Source organism: Lates calcarifer, linkage group LG20, assembly GCF_001640805.2.
Source record: "Lates calcarifer isolate ASB-BC8 linkage group LG20, TLL_Latcal_v3, whole genome shotgun sequence".
NCBI classification, from domain to species: Eukaryota; Metazoa; Chordata; class Actinopteri; family Centropomidae; genus Lates; species Lates calcarifer.
Genome location: NC_066852.1, coordinates 12,830,662 through 12,845,450, shown reverse-complemented (window position 1 = coordinate 12,845,450; position 14,789 = coordinate 12,830,662). Strand labels below are relative to the sequence as shown.

At 38.9% G+C, this 14,789-nt stretch overlaps 2 protein-coding genes across 6 annotated transcripts in view; both read left to right on the top strand.

Annotated features, from left to right (window-relative positions):
- The window catches only part of ltbp3 (latent transforming growth factor beta binding protein 3), a 32,430-nt gene extending 29,592 nt beyond the window's left edge, over positions 1-2,838 (top strand). For all 4 annotated transcript variants that reach the window (XM_018692286.2, XM_051078473.1, XM_018692287.2 and 1 more), the window contains 4 exons: positions 1,015-1,176; positions 1,273-1,362; positions 1,458-1,586; positions 1,766-2,838. In XM_018692286.2, coding sequence (XP_018547802.1) covers positions 1,015-1,176; positions 1,273-1,362; positions 1,458-1,586; positions 1,766-1,917 — 533 coding nt within the window. In that variant the 3' untranslated portion in view covers positions 1,918-2,838. The remainder of the gene's footprint in view (positions 1-1,014; positions 1,177-1,272; positions 1,363-1,457; positions 1,587-1,765) is intronic.
- An 8,396-nt stretch (positions 2,839-11,234) lies between these two features.
- Positions 11,235-14,789, top strand: part of LOC108893349 (spectrin beta chain, non-erythrocytic 1) — a 49,612-nt gene continuing 46,057 nt past the window's right edge. The window contains exon 1 of one of the 2 annotated variants that reach the window (XM_018691312.2): positions 11,235-11,749. The gene's annotated coding sequence lies outside the window, so the exon portion shown is untranslated. The remainder of the gene's footprint in view (positions 11,750-14,789) is intronic. The other variant, XM_018691315.2, reaches the window with a different exon arrangement.

Sequence of the window (14,789 nt, the reverse complement as noted above, 5' to 3'; positions counted from 1 at the left end):
GCTGCACATCTTCATTGTGAATGCAACACAGGCAGCCACAAACATCAAACAGCACTCCAAACTGCACCCATGTTTTACTGAGTAAACATAGGTCTGCCTTTGAGCTTACATTTACATCTCATCATCATCTTACAGCAGTTTATTTGTCAGTAGAAACAGATATATTCATCTAAGTCTTAAGTTTAACTTTAATTATGATAGCATTGGAGAACTGGTTCTCATTTGATATATATGACATTGGTTTGTATGAGTTTGGTAACTTTATTATTTGTCTGTAGATTCTAATAGTTCTAAGTGTAAATAAATGATTTGATCTATTGGAGCTTCCATGTGCCATGATCTCCATATCTCCAGATCTCCATACTGCACAAACAATATAGTGGGTTTAGCTCTTTTACTGTATCTTCTGTAAGGTGAGAAAGTGTAATGGCTGTTGTAAGGTATACAAGTATCTACTGTATGATGGGATGGACTAATCTCTGCACTTTGGCTGCTGCATATTTGGATAAGCTCCTGACCTCTGTTACCCCTAACTATGACAAGCATACACAGATAATAAATCACTAGTTAATAGATTGCTATTTCTGATTTATAAATAATTGTTATTAATTAATATTTAAGAGTTTTCCTCTACATGTAACAACCATTGAGATATCCTAACATGTGACCGACATGTATCATGTCACAAACAGTGTGAAGTGATGATTTTCCTCTAAGCCAAATCCTGTATTTGTTTATGCTGCATACACCTGAAAGGAAATTTATCCTAAAACTCACATATTTACATACTGTGTTGTTTTTGTGTGTGGACTTTCTCCACTGGCTTGCATAAAACTATATTATATTAATCTAGGCTGAACGTGGAATCCTGTACTTAAACTATGTACTGTAAAACGAAAGGGAAAGAACTTTACGTAAATCTGATAGTGTCTGAATTCTTATATTTTACCTGTAATTGTTGGACTACAGTAACATTTAATGTCTGTTGTTATCTTTCTTTTTTTTTTCCCCCAGATCGCACTGCAGCCCACAAGGACGTGTGTTTCCTGCAGGTTGACGAGGGCCTGATCTGCAGCGAGCCGAGAAATGGCATGGTGGTGACTTACTCCGAGTGCTGCTGTCACTACGGTCGCGGGTGGGGGCCCGAGTGTAACACCTGTCCACCCAGAAACTCAGGTGAGAGAACTGAAGGCCTGACCAGCTCTCTCGGCTTAGTCTGCTGGCAGTTTTTCTTTCTTTTAAATTATAAACACACTTATTCCTTGCTTTCAGAGATGTTCAGTCGTCTGTGCGAGATGCACCTGGAGACTGAGTCTGATGGGGAACAGGATTTCCTGGCAGCTTTCGCCAACTACAACCCAGGTAGAGCCATACACCATCCTTGTTGTCAGCATTGTTTTCTGTCTTGCTTTCCCACATTTATTTTCTCTTTTCCTCTGCCTGTTTGTCCATAAAAGGTGACAGCTCAGAGGAGGATTCAGACGAATGTAGCTGTGCAAACGGCCGCTGTGTCCGCTCCTACCTGGGCACCATGTGTGAATGTAACACAGGCTTTAGGCTGGACCACTCCCGCACCCGCTGTATAGGTTTGTGCTCTAAAATTTTACATAAATACTTCTTTTTTTGTATTATTTGTATTTTAAGGAATATACAGTAACCAATAGTGGTACATGCACAGGTTTGTATTTAGCACAATTGAGCACTATTTAATTTCCTGTTCTACAGCTCACACTCACTGGTGAGTGCTTGTTTTTCTGTTTTTCAGACATTGATGAGTGTGCAGAACCAGGAGCTCGTGTCAGTCCGTGCAAGAATGCTCGCTGTGTGAACACGGCTGGCTCGTATAAGTGCTTCTGCAAACACGGCTTCATGGCCACACGCAGGCCAAACATATGCGTCCGTCGCAGAACTCGGTAACCTCCGTGTGTCGCTCTGTTTATCCCTGTCAAAAGTATGCAACGCACACAAATACCCCTACACATGCTGTACACACATACTTCCGTCTCACAGTACAAACATGGGACTGTGTGTACGAAGCAGCGAACCTAAAAAACATGCTCTCATCCAGAGCCAGAATCATAGTGAATGGCTCATATGATAGAACAAAACATATCATTGTCAGCTCCTCTTCCACTCCCTGTTTCACATTTAAAAAAATAATCAATACAGACAAGGAATATGTTTGTTTGTTAAACATTTTTGTAATTATTGTTTTTTAAGCTTTTTTTTTTTGTTAAGTTTAAATCGTGCATTTTCGTGATTTTTTTTTTCATGTCCCTGTTGCATTGATCCTTCAATTCAAGCCGACTCTTGTTTTAATAAGGAAAAATGTTTCCAAGATCTATCTGGTTTTCTAGTCGTCTACTTCAGCCCATTTAATATTTACATACTGTAGGAATGCCACAAGAACTTTTAAATGTTATGGTATTCCCCTTTACATTCCCACAAGTCCACAGTTTTTAATGTTTAATTCTAAATTGACGTCCTCTGAATTGTATTTTCTAACCACACACTGTTGGTTTTGTGTTATTGTACAGTTTGTCCAGTGGATCCACAGTTTCTGTAAGAATGGTTCCTGTCCTACCCCTGTTTATTTGTTGATGTTGTTGTTGATATGAGAAACCTGAAGTTTTTGTATAATTTGACATGTGCACCTAAGTGGACTTTAAGCTAGAAAAAAAGGTCATGCACTTAGCAATAAATATAGTGGGAATATTTGCTTGTTCCAGAAAACCAAGACAGTTTGACATCTATTGTCATAACTGCTGCAAAAGTATTTAGAAAACCAAAGACGCTGTTCAGATGAGAAGAATTTAATTAAAAAACAGATGATGTCAACCAGGCATGTATTTGTTTTTCTTGGATTTTGGAGCATTAAGTTTTGTTCACACATCCATTGGCTTCACAAAGTATTCAATCAGAGAGGTAACCAAGAACTCAAAGGTCAGAAGGTTCACAAGTCCTCTGCAGAGACAGGAGAACCTGCTGAGTATGTGCATCTCAGCAACAGTCTTTATTGTACCCAGAAAATCATGACACAAGTAACGCTTAACCATATGGATACAGGCTAATAGTTGTCTTGTAATGTAAGCCTGTCAGTGCATATGTTCCTTTGCTTCCTGCACCAGTGCAAGTTCATTGAGATGCTGACAGAGGACTTTAAAAGTGAAGGGAACACTATACACGCTGATCTCAGTGTTATCTGACTCATAGAGGTGTGGAGGAGTGAAGGGTGGATTCTTCTCAGAACTTATTTTCAGATGTAGACTGTGATTTCAGTCTGACTTCATCAAACAAGCACTACAGTTATAAAATAAAAGCCCACAGATGACACCACCTACCTGAAGAACAGCATCATCTTGTGGCCTCTTTGTGTTACTATAGCTCCAGCACATACAGGCCAGAGCTCAGCCTTTTGGAAGCTACGGTAAAATCCAGTTTTCTCAGGTTTTCAGATATTTCATTCTAAAAGAACAAGATTTGGCTCAGTTTGAGTACCATCGCACAGTTTAATTTGTAAAGCAGAGTGACCTCCATGATATGTTGTTCATTGAAATGGTGATGAATGTTTTTTTTTTTTTTTTTTGTAAAGAAGCACCAGGTTTTGAGGCCAAGGTTTCCAACACTTCTCTATACTCCCAACATCCACCTTAAATAGGTGTAATTGTATGATCTCTTTGTGAAATGAACTGTTCCTGACCATAAGTTAGTAGACATAAACTGGTTTCATTACATTCTGCCCTCAGATCGGTGGAAAATAGAAAAAAAAAATAAATAAATATATATATATATATATATATATATATATATATATATATATATATATATATATATATATATATATATATATATATATATATATGAAGATTACAGGCCAAACTAGTGGAAGGTAACACTGAGGTACAGGACATGTCTAAGATTTTGTAATGTCTGTTTCAGCTTCATGCAAACAGGAGGAGGACCTGACTGAGTGTTCAGGAATCAAAGCATGCAAAATCTCAGTTTGGTATGGTTTGGTATTTTTCATATTATTCATTAATTATGTAGCCAAATCATTTAAGAATTTACAATCATGATATTGGCTATTTAAACTTTGCAATGAGTTGACTCAATGTGCAAATTTGGGTTGAAGTTCTCCAGAAAGTTGACTATGTGAAGCTATGCTATACTAATAGACTTACATGATGAAGGCTTGTTATGTGTCTTTTTTGTGTCTTTGATGAGTCACGTAGATTTCTCTATGATTAAGATCAATATTAAAACAAAGAAAACTATTATGAAGATATAACTACTTGAACCACTTGATGAGTTTTTGAGGGAAAACTGAAAGAAGGTCAAATATGATACACAGCACACAATTAAACTAAAAACAAATATCCTCCTTCACCTCTGTCTTTACTACAGCTCCACAGAGTAATACAGTTAGGATTGACAGTAGTTTACTATCAACAAATTATCCCTAAACTCAGTATAATCAATGAATGAGGCTGCTGTTAACAAGATGTATAGGGTGTCTCCCCACTGGGCCAGCCTACAACCTGCAGTGTCACAGAAATAGCTTCAAGGAGTAAAAAGGCAGACAGAGAAAAAAAACTGATGAGACTACACTCCTGCTAAGACAGTCCATGAGTCAAGTCACCACCGAGGCATTTATCTGTGTCTCACTGAGCTGGGATTTGTCCATTGAACAGACCTTTTATTCATGCTTGCTTTTTTGAGGTCAGAGAGCGATTGTCCGTAGATATGTATTTTTTTATAGAATCAATATTACACTTAATTGGTGAATTAATTGCTTTTTTATGTCTTATACCAGCTTGTATTATTGCTGAAGGCTATAATGATCTCTCAAGATTGTAAGTGTAATACTCTAATATTTGTTTTTTGTTTTTTTTTTGGTTTTGTTTTTTTTTTATAAACATTAGGAGGGGGAAACATAATTTAAATTTGAATTAGAACTGAGGATGCATAAAAAGAAAATATTCACAATAAATCCTTCCATTTAGACATCAGTGTGCATGCATCATTCATAAAACAGCAAAGCATTAAAGCTTTAAATTGCCTGCTTTTATAGCCCATTAGCGCATAACTAAGTTTAGAGGGAAATTGTGAGGGAGGAAGTTGCAGATCGCTTGCCGTGAGCCGGTTCATATGGAGACATTAGAGATATAAGAAGAGACCATTTATCAAAGATACACTGCTGCACTCAGTTATCTTGTCTTTTACACGATACCGTTATCCATCACACAATTTGTCCCATAGTGTATGATTTAACTTTTACATAAATGAAACTGATAGAAGGATCATCAAATTGTGTTGTGGTCAATATGAATGAAAAGGTTTTATTGCTTAAATTGCTGTTTAACTAACGATCAAACATCAAACCCAATCAAGAGTTCATTTGTCAAAAAGAGATTCTATCGTTTTCAAAAATGGGGCCAAAATTATCCTCGAGATCTTCCACTAGAGGGAGCTGCTGATACATGTGTACAGTACTGAATATGTTTTCCACTCATCCAACTGGGTCTTCACTGTCATCATGTCTGCACCATGATGGAGTCATCTCTGTTTGCAGAGTGGAGACGGTCCCACTAACCCTGCAGTACAGTAAATGTACAATTTATTTTTTTACATATTGTAGATGCTTTGTTCATGAATTAAATAAGATGTCTTTAGGGATTCATAATATTTTACAGATTGAATGTGCATTGCTGAAGTTGCTTTTTGTAAAACTAACATCAGCCATGATGGATTTAATTGTTTGTAGACAATAATTTTCACATATGTCCACCCCTTTTAATCATATCCAAACATATACATACATATCTCTATGATCATATTACACACAGTAGATTATAATATATACACAGTGTTCATTAAGTTATTCAGCATTTTCATTACATTACTGTCAGTATTCTGCTTGCTACATTGTAAATTTGCTAAAACAGGAAAAACACAACAGTTTCAAGAAGTAAATGGTCTGTGTCACAGCCCGGCTCAAGAACTGTGACAAGGAAGAGAGATGGCATTAGAAGAAAAAATATATTTATATATCTTTTTACAAAAGAGTAAATTAATCAACTTAACAAAAACACAACTCAACTAAAGATAACAAAAAGAAAACAGGAGCTGCCACCCAGGTCTGCTGGGAACAGGAACCTTCCCCAGCGATAGCCAGATTCCAGAGTGAGGGTTATGTACCAGCAGCACGCACCGGGCCAAGGTGTGGCTGACGACCCTCCGCCCTCCACCTGCAGCACTAGAAAAACCACAGGGACAAAACAACAGGGACATGAAAACACTGATTACACGTACAAATACTCTCAAACAAGATATGAATGAAACTAAAGCAATATTGTGTGGTTCAAAAATGTTAACTGCATGTGAAAGAGCTCTTCTGCTGATCTGCAAACCAAGAAATAGGGTGTCATAACTCACAGAGTGCCCTGCCTCCCTCTGAGGAAATGTTTTGCCCAGACCTATAGATGGTCCTCATCCTGCAAGCTCAGTGAGTCACGTTGCACCATAGTGGCACCATAGCTCCTTGCTGTCCTGGTTTCATTCTGTCGTATTATTATATAATTTTAAACTGGAACAGCAGGGTGACCTCCAGCAACTAGTTTAGGGAGAAGGAGAGATAAGAAAAGGGACAGGAGAGATAGAGGATAGAGGCAAGAACCACAACAGAAATAGCATAACTGTCCTTGGGAGATGACTCAAAAAAGTGGTGGGGGGGATATAAATATCTTTTAGTAGGTCGCACTGACCGTAGTATAACCCACTGGGTACTAGTGGCTGTAGACTACAGCTAAACTTTCTTCTTTCTTGGTCAAAAAGAGCTTTGGTTTGATTCGGAAGCTAGGGAGTGAACGTGACATAACATGGCAGGATAATGATAATGTTTTGTCTTGCACACAATGTCTTGCACATTTCACGTCACTGGACAAACACAAAGCCAGATAATCTGCTGTTTTATGACAATTAGAGTGTCATAAAACCTAATTAAATCTCATAAAGATTGAGTTGAGTTTATAGTTAGAAATGTTGCTGCATCTTTAAGTCAGTCATTTCAGATCAGTTCAGTCATCAATATCCCTGTAATTGCAGTGGCTGGGTTTAACAGAGGAGGAAGAGACAGAGGAAAATGTTGCATGTAGAAAAGACTTTAACATCTCTGCATTCAACAGTTCCCCTCCTTCTCTCTGTGTGTTTTTATGACGTCCCTTGGGAAACACTGTTTCTTGTAGATTTCTGGATACAGAGTGGTTGATTTGAATATTTTACTATGGATTTTTTACATAAGCCAATGCTGACAAAAAGGAACTGAAAAAACATTAACTCTGGTGCTAATTTATGCACAAATAAATACATTTTAAGAATTACCAGTAGATAAACTCTCACAGACTGTTTCAACTTTAGCTTTTCTTCAAGACAAGTGAGAAGTAAAGCAAAGACAGATTTCCATGCCTGGCCAAATTTGGAAGAAGCATCGTTATCAGTGCATCAGAGATGTTGCTAATAAGGAAACAAACCCAGCAGAGCAGCCTTATGGGGAGGAAGTGCATTAGCTAAGATAAAGAAATATGTAAAGATTAATTATGCTCTTTCAAAACAGGGTTTAAATCTTCAGTAACCTACATAAATAATTGAAGTACAGTAAACTTAAACTATGGGGTTGCAAGTGTAAAAGCTAGAGGATGAACCACAATACTACTGTATGTTAGTGATTGTGTTTAGCATGGGAATGTGCTTTCCTCTTGTAACCCTTTAACTTTTGTTAACTGGAAAGGGCAGCAGCAGCAGAATTTTCTTAATTCTGTACATAGCAGCAGGATATGTGTTTACTGTGGTGCTCAGGGCCACAGTGATCTATGCGCTGTATCTGGAGCAAACCCCCACTGTGCTTCTTCCAGCCTGTGTATGTCCCTCCCCCAGACACCTTATTAAAGGGCAGCACAGGGACTCCCTCCATTTACCAGGAACTGGAGTCATATGATTCAGCTTTAAGGTTGGGAATATCAGTCACACACATACATTGTGCTGGGAAAACAAGAATAGAGATCATGTCCACCTGGCTGTGAAGCTATAAAGTCACAGCAACTTTACCAAATACGTGCCCCCCCCTCGTCCTCACTGCACGCACTGATGATGACCCCCACCCACCCAGGTCCCGTCTATAGTGAGCAGACAGAGAGGGGTTTAGCTCAAACTGCTGCAATCTGCAGAAAGCACTGTGCTGGACACACTCTGGCAGCCAGCGGCAGCCTTATATCCTTCGCTCAGCTCTTTCCCTTTGTCACGGTGGATTGTGGATGAGCTCTCTGCTGGGGTGTGGGCCTGTGAGCAGGGGTGGGGCATGGGGGCCGTGGGCGTAAACAGGTTGTGTGTATGTGTATGTGTGCTATCAATGCTGACACACAAGCATGCAGCTCAGATGAGTGATTTTTGAAGCCATGGGACTTTCTTTTTAGCTTAAAACACTTCTGTCTAGCATATGGACAAAGAAACCTCTCTGGAAAGTAAACATAATTCAAACTGAATTTTTTTCCAGTTTTAGAATGGAGCAAATAAGTCACCGCAAGCTATTTTCAAGAACATATAATTTTTGCTTATATGGATCATGTGGCAATACTATAACTACAACAAAAGTATGCTTCAGAGGCTGTGAATAAAATGATGATGAAACAATTAGAAAAACAAAATGTCAGATAGGAGTTAGAGATAGGAGCCTCACTGAACACAAAATGACAGAAATTCATGATATAACTAGACAAAAATGTATGTGAAAAGTCTTTAACTTGATAGGTACCAATGTCTAATTGAAATATTAAATATTACAGGTAAAATTAATAAATAAAGTTACTGGCTATCCCTACAGCTGCAAAGTATTATCTTCTACCTTGTGTGTGTTTTTCAGTTTATGGATTTTAAATGTTGGGCTATGTTGTCTGACAATGATGTGTCAAGCCTGTGAATACAAAAAACACAGTCAACACTTAACGTATGTAACATCTGTACATATTGTAATTGGTCATTCACAGAAATATATCTGGCAACAGGTTTCAACTTCAACAATGTTACTAGGTTCTCCTATGAAGGTACCAACTTATAGTAGGTACTACATTCTCTAATTGTTCTGCATTGCATTTCAAAACATGCAGGTGTAACAGTATAAAACAAGTCAACAATGTCCTGTAAAACAAAATCCACAAACTTTGGTTCATATAATGTGAGTTTTGAAAAATATAATTTAACCTTTATTTAATAAGATAGGTCATACTCACACAGTTTGACACATTCACACCCAGCAGAGGCCCAGTATAACCACAGTCTGATTCACAGACCTCTAAGCAGTATAGCTGGAGCAGCTGGGGATTGAGGGCCTTGCTTGATGGCACCTTAGCAGTGGTAGTGACAGAGGTGTGACTTCACAAGGCCCATTTCTTCAACATTTAGGCCACTGCTGATAAACATTATTTGCAACAGACCATCATGAGAGGCTACATATGTTGTATAAAAATTCTAAAGAAAAATGAGTGTAAAACAAATTGACAACCAGAGACACAATTTTGTTTATGTTATCAAGGTTAGATAATAAGCTTTCCATCACAAAACTGGCTCATATGGTTATGTTAACCCCAAAATGTTCCACAACCCAAAAATAACCATTATAATAGTGTTTCTGCCCAAATGCTTACTGACCAACCTTGATCTATTTTATGTCCTACCACTACTAGTTCATTTCCCTTGAAGTGCAAATACCACAAGCCATTTTAATTACCTAAAAAATGACAACACCCATAACTTTGGCTGACAGAGTTATCTTGGACACACAAGCCCCCCACAACTGTCCATCCAACCCACTGGAATATGTCTGTTGAGTCAGGTGCTGAATGCAATACATATTTTTGAGCTGAAATATGTTGATACTACAAATCAATAACGGCCATTAATGCTATAGCTGCAGTTGACATGGGCCTGCCCACTTGGAAAGCTTCAATTACAATAATTCTTTCACAGCAAAAATGCAAAATATCGGAACCACACTAACAACACAGCAGAGCTTTTTCATCACCACTAACTGCTTGTAATGAGTAGCATGCTATTTTCCAAACTGCTCAGCCCTCCTTAAGAGACACATCATCTCGTAAAGCCCTCACCACTACCACTTTGTTGGTTCAGCTACACCCATAGTCACAGATACACACCCTGTGGAGAGACAGACACGGCACAGACATAGAGCACGGTGACAATAAATAGACTTTAGGTGTTAAAATTTGGGTGCCTTCCTCTGGAACATGAATGAGTCCCTCTCTAGAGTCTGGATCTTTTCTAACTCAGCCACAATGACCATGAAGTCACTGCTTGCATTATTACAGCACACTGCAAAAGAGAGGAAACACAGGGGAAAACACTTATCCTAGCCTTGAGGCTCTCTTTGCATGAGGATTTTCCAGGGCTTTATGAATAACCCAGATCTTGATGACTTGCTCGATGTCACACACCAACCAGGTGCTGCCTAGTGTCTCAGGAATAATTTAGTGCTAGAGCAGTTCCTCAGAGATAAAATGCAAACATGAATGGAGCAAATCCTGAAAATAACACATCAACATTGTGCTATTGATATTGTTTTCTTTTTGACTCAATAAAACTGGTGATCCACGTGAGATGTTTCAATTAAGTTCACTATAATGCAATCCTGCACTGTGATGTGTGGATATAGGATATATCGTACAGAATGTATGAATGTACAAACTTTCAGGGACTCGTTATTCATGATTTTTTTTATTGATTCCCTTTATAATATATCCCCACCAGATGCAAAAGAGATGGTTGAAGCATTTGAAGCCTTGAGGATCACTGAGATGTGTTTAAGTGGGCTGCAACCCCATGTGGGATGAAGGTGATGCATTCAATGAAAATCATAGTTTTTGTAGACTGTCCTCGTGATATTTATTAGGTGATTGTAAGGATACAGATGTATTTTCAAAAAGCTTTCTTGGAAAACAAGAACGTCTGGTGATGTGGAGGCTTTCAGTTTTAGCACCAGGGACAGCACCAGCTACAGATACAGAACCAGAGCATCTCCCTCTCTCGGCGTTGTGCAGTAGTTATTGTTGAGAATACCGAAAACGGTGTTTCCCATGTGACTGTGAAGGGTCAGCACCCACCCACACACCCACCCACCCACCTTCCCCCCTCCACACACACACATACACACACACACACCACGCACACCCCTAACTACCACCACCACGCACACTTCTTCTTTCTTCTCCCTGTTGAACGGGAGAACAGGGAGCGGGAGTCAGTGAGGTACGGACGGCCCTTCGGATGCTCGGCCGCGGGGGGAAGAAGAAGAAGAAGAAGAAGAAGCTGCTGCTGCTGCTGCTGCGGATATCCGTCTCATACCTGCCTCCTCAAGACGGGCTCTTCTCATCGCCTAATTTTTTTCCTTCCCCGCTGACCGTTTTGTGTGAAAGCTAGATAAGAAAAAAAAGCCTGATTTGGTTTCGTAACGCGCTGCACCGGTAGCAGCAGCGCGGAGGGAAAGATCTTTTTTCGAGGATGCGGATTTAACGGAAAGACGTTATCAGTGTCACCTGGGATTTTTAACCGTTAAAATTCGAATTAGCTTAGTCGCACGCGTCGGTAGCAAAGGAAGAAATTTTTCATGTCTGCAGCAATATTACAAATAGAGACGCGATAGAAATAATATCGACAGCCTCTTTACCAGAAGACAAAATAAGGGGTAAGCGTGAATATTTTTTTTGTATTTTTATTCTCCACCACCAGTAGGCTATCCCCTAATAACAAAGCTAAGGAAAGGGGGGGAGTCTGTGATATTCAGGTGACTGCTGTTAGCTTGCCACTGCTATTAGCTTTCCCAAGCCAACAGATAACGTTTTTGTATTGCAGCTCATGCCTTTATTGAAACTCTGAAAGAGATGCTGGTTAAAATAAACCCAGATGCATCTCTGGTGTGTTAGCAGCTTGGTTAAGAGGTGTTATCTGCCTGCGACGGCTTACGTTAGTTATTGGGAACCATCTCTCTATATGTCTGTCTCTTGCCTTTGTTTGAATCGATGTCAAAACGCAGCCACATTTTATCTGCGTGTTCTGTCCTAACCAGCCTGTGGATCTTTGATTCAGCATCTGCTATTACACTAACCGAGTCTTGTTGTCTTCTCCGGTCGCCAGGTTATTATATGTAACATACCAAGATGTGGTATAGTGCTGGCATCTTGTAAAGCTGCAGTTTTTTTTGCTCTCGACATTGTGAGCTGTGTGGTTATGTTATGATAGGACTGAGATTTATACTGCGTGCCTGGCCTAGACTGTGAGTCATAGCAGGGATGCATCAGGTAAAAGTATGTAAAAGGGAGAGCTTACTAGCAAATAATCGTTGAAAACAAAGGCCAGGGAACAAGTTGTTTTGAAAAGTGTGAGTTTGCTGCATGCCTCATGAAGCATTTTAAGTCAGTACCTTGAATTTTGCAGATATTGAGAGCTGACATTTGCTGGCCACCACGTGTAGAACAGTGTTTCATGGCCCAGACATATCAGCCCATTGAAAAGATGTTAATTATGGCAGAAAAGAAAATCACATGGGCGTGCATAATAATGACATGAACTTTTTAAACCTCATTCTTTATACACTCTTTTAGGCTTTTGTGTAGCTGGGATGGAGGGTAACACCCACGATGGAGAGTAGTGGCTATTGGAGATGATGGGGTCTATTCAAGGATGGGTGATGATTTAAAAAAAAAAAAAAAAATGTTTGTTTTGATGATTTTCTGAAATCTGAAGGTAGAAATCAAAGAAAGAGAGCTCAAAGAATGAGATACTGTATGGCAAAACTTTACATTAGTTGAGAAGAGGGATAATGTTAGCTAAATATGAAGGGTTGGCCAACTTGTTTTTTTTTCACTGACATTACAGCATGCTATTTTGTGCTGTAACAGTTCACAGTGGGTGAGGAAATGTTTTTTTTTCAAAGACACTTTGGAAAGAGCTATGGCTGTTTTGTGGAAGCAAACCCACGGTCTCTCCATTAGCGATTGCTCATGCTACCCTATATCAGTGGCTCTCAATAAAGCGCACCTCTGCTTTTTAGATTCACTTTATATTCAGTGACTGATTTACACATTGATTGCAAGCTGAATGGAATAAATCACGGCCATCTAGAGGGTGGGATAGAAAGCCAGGGTTCATTCTGTCACACTTAAAAGGCCTCATCCTTTTCCCCCTACCTAGTACCTAGTTTAGATATGTGTAACTTAAGTACACAACTAAATTAGTGGTAGAGTAAGTCATATTAAGTAATATTTTTAGCAATTATACAGTATTTTTGTGTTTATCCTTGTTGTCATCCTTGCTGTTTCTATACATTCTTAATGACTCCAGTTAGTGATTTCCATCTTGGATCCTTTCTATTTCCTACCTAGGGTTTGCCTAATGACTCTTTAATTTATTTAATTGATATCTTGCTCAGCAAGGACTTGGCCTGTCTGTCACCATGATAGGGGCAGGTCTATCATCATCACATTGGATAATCCTTTGCAATTGATTATTTTTGCCAAGCACTAACACTAATGTACAAAGTCATTTCTGCTCAGAGTAGTGTTCATTTAGCTACCTCTCCCCTCTCATTGTTTCACAGCCTCTTGTAGAAAGTCCTCAATTGATATTTGGTCATTGCTGCGTCCTGTTACACTGTCTCTAGATCAAGATCCAAATTTTTATAGTCTGTTGTAACTGACTCGATGGCTTTAGTGTGAATCTCAGTTAAACAATGGAACCAATAAACATAATCCTTATACCAAGGGAAATGAGTTTAATAACTTTGAGGGCTCCTTCTAGGAAACTCCTTTCAGCACCTTCACATTCAGTGAAAAGTTTACTACCTCCATTTCATCCATGAAACACCATTCTGCACAGTCAGTATGGCAACATGATTAAGAATCAAGTAATTGAGCTGAAAGTTTCATACTTTAATAATCATTCTTGCTGATAAAAAGTAACATACAGTCTGATTGTCTGTACCCTCTTGGTCATCATATCCACATTACTACAGTTTTGTTTAGAGACTATATCACTTACATGTCAAAATAGCTATACCCAAAATATTGTTAAAGCATTTTTCAAATTAATCACTTAATGAATGAACCTATCATATTTAATCATGTATAAAGCACGTAAAGTTTAACCTCCATGTGGTTATTCTAAACACAACCAGTTAATGATTCTTTTTATAAATAAGCTGGTCAAATATTGTCAGGTCACGCTTTGTTTTAGTAAGTGTGGAATGGTGCCTCTAGAGGGCGACATGATGACTTTCCCTCACTGTTCACCTTGTTGAAATGATGCTCATGGAGCATTGTCCGCAGGCAGCATTAGGTGTAGGGTTGAGGCAGGCCACATGCAGTATATTTAATAATTAACAACATCCCACTGGAGCTGTAGCTGAAATCTATCCGCGGAGGCCTGCTGTGATATGACTACCCAGCAAAAGGGTAAATTACAAGGAAAATAACAGTGTCATTGTTATTCAGAATACACAGAGTACTTGGGGAGGACATATACCAAAACAAAGTGGATAAGATGGATCAGCATCCTTTTAGTAGGCTGTATATAATGTGTTTCTTGCCTCAAAGAATCCTAGTGAGATCATACCTTGTTATTGTGTTTGTAGGTTTAAATAACTATAGAGCCTTTTTGATGGAGAGACAGGCGGGTTGTGATGATAGATGGAAGAGAGATAGCTGTTAGCTAGCTGGATGGCCGTCTAG